The 5,135-nt window shown below is 46.1% G+C and overlaps 1 protein-coding gene across 1 annotated transcript; it reads left to right on the forward strand.

The window, feature by feature from the left end:
- The first annotated feature begins 413 nt into the window (after window positions 1-413).
- NDUFA6 (NADH:ubiquinone oxidoreductase subunit A6) lies at window positions 414-4,481 on the forward strand. Its single transcript, XM_075935882.2, has 3 exons — window positions 414-595; window positions 3,106-3,221; window positions 4,223-4,481. Exons 1-3 carry the CDS (start codon window positions 457-459, stop codon window positions 4,352-4,354), a joined length of 387 nt encoding a protein of 128 aa, XP_075791997.1. The 5' UTR covers window positions 414-456; the 3' UTR covers window positions 4,355-4,481.
- Window positions 4,482-5,135: the final 654 nt, after the last annotated feature.

Below are 5,135 nucleotides of genomic sequence, written 5' to 3' on the forward strand. Positions count from 1 at the left end.
AGCATGAGGGCAGCTCAGCGCAGCGGCTCCATAGCGCTGCTAGTGACACACAAGGCGGAGCGCGCTCCACTCGCCGCCGGGCCTGGGCGCCTCCAGCACGGGGAGGGTTAACAGGGGCTGGGGGAAGACCTAGGCCTGGGGACCCCGCAGGCCTGCGGCGCCCACCCCAGCCACTGGGGGGCGAGAAAGCAAATCCCACCCGCCTCAGCTCTTCCTCGGGACCGGCCCGCCGCGAGGGTAACCCCGGCAACCAGCAGCGGCGAGGCTGAGTAGCAGCCACTCCCGTCCAATCAGAGCTCAGGTCCTCGGACATCGCCCAATCGCTTGCCGGCGTGGGTGGACGCTGTGAGGAGGTGGGGAATGGCAGCTGTGCAAACCAGTCAGATGCCCGCGCTCCATAAGACCCCGCCCACTGGCCGGAGCAAAGGAGCGTGGCCGCCGTTGTTCAGCAAGAAGATGGCGGCGGCCGGGGCGGGGCAGGTGGGGAAGGCGGCGGGCGCGGCGGTGAAGCCGATCTTCAGCCGGGACCTGGGCGAAGCGAAGCGGCGGGTGCGGGAGCTGTACCGCGCCTGGTACCGGGAGGTGCCGCATACCGGTGAGGGCGGCCCCGTGAGCAGACCCGGCCCCCCTCCCCGGGACAGCGCCTCGGGCCCCTCCGTTGCCCTGCCGGGCGCCTGGCCGAGCAGACCTTGGGGTACAAGTGCGGGGGCGGGGCTCTGCTACCGAGCCGTGCAGTGTCTCGGGGGTGCGAGGCTGGAGCTCGCCCAGGCCCCGGCTCTGCCACTGGCCTGCCGTGTGACCTTGGGCATGTCCCTCTGCCTGGCTGCCTCCTCCCACCGTCTGTGCAACCGGAATGGTGATAGGCTCTTCTCTTTGTGAAGCACCTGAAAATTCAAATGGGGCTAGGGGTAGCTCTAAAGAGGTTATTTATTCATACAGCTGCCTTCCCCCCTGTAATCCTGATGGCTTTGGATACTAAATACTTTGTATGGGTTGCCTTCCCCATTCAGCAGTGGAGAAATTATCCAACAGGGTGCATATACCATTGACATGTTACAAAGTAAATTTTTATTTTACTGAACCACTTCTGTCCAATCTGGGATCAGAACCTTGGAGTCTTTAAAGTCTAGTCACATTAAGTTAGTCAGGCGGGACCATCATCATCAGTTTCTAGTCTGACCTGCTACAGTTCAAGTTACAGAGAATTCACTATTTGCATTAGTTTAAACATGCAAGTGATCACGGGCACTTGTCAATTTTATACCCTCCCCTCTGTAAGCTTATTGAGCTCAGTCTTGGAGAGGGGTTCTTCTCCCCCTCCCCCCCCAAAAAAAACTTCCCTGCTCTGATGGCTAGAAACTTTTGCCTAATTTCAAATCTAAATTTGTTGGTTGTGGATATATATCCACTTTTTCTTCTGTCCACATTGCCACTTAAGTGAAATGATTCCTCTTCCTGCCCTCTGGTGGAGAGCAGTCCTCTCTTCCCTCAGTCTTGTTTTCGATTGGCTAAACAAGCCAAGATCTTTGAGTTTCCTTTCATAAAGTAGGTTTTCCATCCTCTGATCACCATAGTTGCCTTTCTTGACACCTGTTCCAGTTTGAATTCACCTGTTTTAAATGTGGGAGACTAAAATTGCACACACTATTTGGGTATGTCTACATTGCCACCCTAGTTTGAACTAGGGTGGCTAATGTAGGTATTCGAACTTGCAAATGAAGCCCGGGATTTAAATATCCTGGGTTTCATTTGCATGTTCCCGGGCGGGTGCCATTTTTAAATGCCCATAGTTCGAACTACCTGCCCATGGCTACATGCAGTATGGACCAGGTAGTTTGAATTAAAGCTCCTTGGAGGTGTAATGGTAGTTCGAATTAGGAGCTTTAATTCAAACTACCTGGTCCGTGCCGCGTGTAGCCATGGGCAGGTAGTTGGAACTATGGGCATTTAAAATTGGCGCCCGCCCGGGAACATGCAAATGAAGCCTGGGATTTTTAAATCTCGGGCTTCATCTGCAAGTTCGAATGCCTACATTAGCCACCCTAGTTCGAACTAGGGTGGCAGTGTAGACATACTCTTTCAGATGAGGTCTCACCCCCAGCTTTGTATAATGGTACTATCACTTCCCTGTCTCTACTTGTAATGTCTCACTTGATGTATTCTAGGACGGCTTGGGAATTTTCCATAACATTTTCCATATCATTTTCCAAACGATATCACCGGTTCAGAGTCATCCTATGAACAAATAATACTCAGATCTTTCCTCCTCTGTCGTTTCCAACTATTAAGTCCCCAGCTTATAGCAAAAATTCTTGGTGTTAGTTCCTAAATACATGATTTCGCGCTATTAAATTGCATCCTATTTTTATAATACTCCAGTTTTCAAGGTCATCCAGATCTTATGACATTCCAGTCCTCCTCTGTATTGGTTATACTTCCCAACTTTGTATCATTTGCAAGCTTGATTAGCATACTTCCCCTTTGTGACATTTTCATTAATGAAAATATTAAATAAGATTAGTCCCAACACCAATTCATGAGGAACTCCACTACTAACCTCCCTCTAGCCTGACAGATCACCTTTCATGACTCAGCAGCGCAGGGCAGCAGCTGGCTCTTCAGGAGTGGGACTGCAGGTTTAAAAGCCAGATCCCGGAGAGCGGGTTGCCAACCAACAGCTGCTGCCTCTGTATCAGGATTAAGGGATCTTCCGGAAAAGGCTTTATTTTCCGAAAGATCCCTGTCTACACTGGCACTTTTTTCTGGCTAAGCCCTGAGCTGGAAAAAAGCGGCAGCCATGTTCATGCAAATGCCGCGGGGGAAATTTAAATCCCCGCGGCATTTGCAATTCCGAAGTGTCTCATTAGCATCCCTTTTCCGGAAAAGGGTGCCAATGTAGACACAGCCAGGATGTGTATTATAACTGCAAAAGTCTGCAAAACTGGGCCGATCAATTTCTGATAGAAATTATTAAAATTGTAATCTTAAAAAAATAAGAATTTTTTCTTTGCAGTGTTCTGTACATTCAAAATTGAGACTTTCTGTGGCAAAAAACTTTAGAGTATCGGTGATGACTCCTCTGAATATTCTCTGCTCTTTGTCTAGTACAAGTATACCAGATTGATATCACAGTGAGACAGGGGCGTGATAAACTGCGGGAGATGTTCATGAAGAATGCCCATGTCACAGACCCCAGACTGATTGACATGCTGGTTATAAAGGTAAAACAAACATACATACTTTTTTTTTTTATACATACACAAAGTATAGATTAGCATACAGAAGTAGTAGTGGAGAAAGCATTTCTTTGATTATCTCAGCTTGTTCTACTGAACTTTTGATATTGGAGCCTTTAATATCAGGGTAATATAATAAGCATATGTATTTCAGCCATAGATACTAGAGGAGAAAAAGCTCCTTGCCTATATCCTCTACTAGAACAGGTTGGTCTTTAAAATAGATTCAAAACATTACAAAGGCATTCTTTAGTTAATAAGACGTCTCTTGTTCTGCATTTGTAAACAGAAATGGTCCATCAGATGAAATAGTTAAGGATTCCTGTGTCTATAAAAGATGCTAATACTCCATCAACAGTAACATTTCCATTTGCCACATTTTGTATTTGTTTCATCTTGTGTTGAGTTTCTAGTAGAGGAAATGGGTGACAGGAGAGGGATCATTTATTACCTGTTGTGTTCCCTCCCTCTGTGGCATCTGATATTGGCCATGTTGGCAGACAGAATATTGGGCTACATGGACCTTTGATCTGACCCAGTATAGCCGTTCTTATGTTCTAAGTCACAATACTTCTATGAAGAGTTCTTGGCCTTTCACTCTTATGTAGCTTGACACTTGTTGCCAGGCTGGAGTGGATATTTGAAAGGCAGGTGGGTAGCTAGGAGTGCAGATTGTGAGACGACAACCAGCAGTTTGAGTCACCTGCTCTGTATGTGGGGGTGGATAGCAAAAATCAGTAAAGCTGGGGAGGGTAATGCTGAGTGTACTTGTTCATGGGACAGAGTTAGAAGGCTGTATGGGTGAGGACAGAGAACTTTTAAAAAGCCTGCATAACTGAACTAACCGGTGGAAGTGTCTCTTTGCATTCAGAAGGTTTTTTTAAGAGATGGAAAACTATGTATTCTGTTCTTATCGGATTAGACTATTTAAGATCTCTAACTGGGAACTGATCTATGAACTGTGGCTCCTTTTTGTACAAATGCAGGGGAAATTGGAATTGGAAGAAACCATTAATGTGTGGAAGCAGCGGACACACGTCATGAGGTTTTTCCATGAGACAGAAACCCCACGACCCAAGGACTTTCTGTCCAAGTTTTATGTGGGCCATGACCCTTGAGACAAACGGACTGAAACTAATTCTGTATTTCACTCTGACTGCAAATAAAGCTCTGATAGTAGAGAACAGCTTTTGAAATTATTCATAAGGAAAGTATCCATCTTACCAATAAAATGGGCTGTGTGCAGCAAGGATCCTGTCTTCTGTTCCTGTCCCTCTTTCAAGTATTGTCCTTGCTCTGGAATATCTTGTAGCATGAAAGAACAATCCTCAAGAATACAATGATCTAAAGTAGATTTGGGAGCTTGAGTTAGATTCAGCCTCTAGTGAAGTAAGACTCTCCCTGATGTGGGTATAGGATATTAAGAGAAGCTACCTCAGAAGGATATTAGAAAACTTTATGGAACTGGCCAGTACTGAAATTCTATAGTGGGGCTGTGTGTTACTGAATTGGAGGTAGCTGTTGATCAGTGAGTGTGTCTGTTCCCCCGGCCCCCCTTTCCCCCCAAAAAAAGTGCTAACTTTACTTAGCTGTTAATTCTGCGTATGCTATTCAAGTCAAGTCTAAAAAAAAAAAAACCCTCTCAGCCTTGGATTCCTGCCCCCCGGCAATATTTATTGAACACTTGCCTATGCAACTGACTACAGCCTATTAAAGCTGGTGTATTCAACTTTTTGAAAACTCTAATAGCAGTAGCTAACTCAGCTACTTATTGTGCTGGAGGGAATTTCTCAAACAGTCTTTAGTGATGGAATTAGCCATGATTGAATGCTGTGGTGGTACAGAATTAAACTAATATTTATTCAGCACTCTGAAGACAAATTTAATGGTACCAAAACA

This window comes from Pelodiscus sinensis, chromosome 1, assembly GCF_052426305.1.
Source record: "Pelodiscus sinensis isolate ZL-2025 chromosome 1, ASM5242630v1, whole genome shotgun sequence".
NCBI lineage: Eukaryota > Metazoa > Chordata > Testudines > Trionychidae > Pelodiscus > Pelodiscus sinensis.

What these genes read in the sequence shown, in the direction of transcription:
- NDUFA6 (XM_075935882.2), top strand. Translation starts at nt 457, where the DNA reads ATGGCGGCGGCCGGGGCGGGGCAGGTGGGGAAGGCGGCGGGCGCGGCG. An exon ending in CCGGGAGGTGCCGCATACCG is followed by an intron (nt 596 to 3,105) that starts GTGAGGGCGGCC and finishes CTCTTTGTCTAG; the next exon opens with TACAAGTATACCAGATTGAT. An exon ending in TTGACATGCTGGTTATAAAG is followed by an intron (nt 3,222 to 4,222) that starts GTAAAACAAACA and finishes GTACAAATGCAG; the next exon opens with GGGAAATTGGAATTGGAAGA.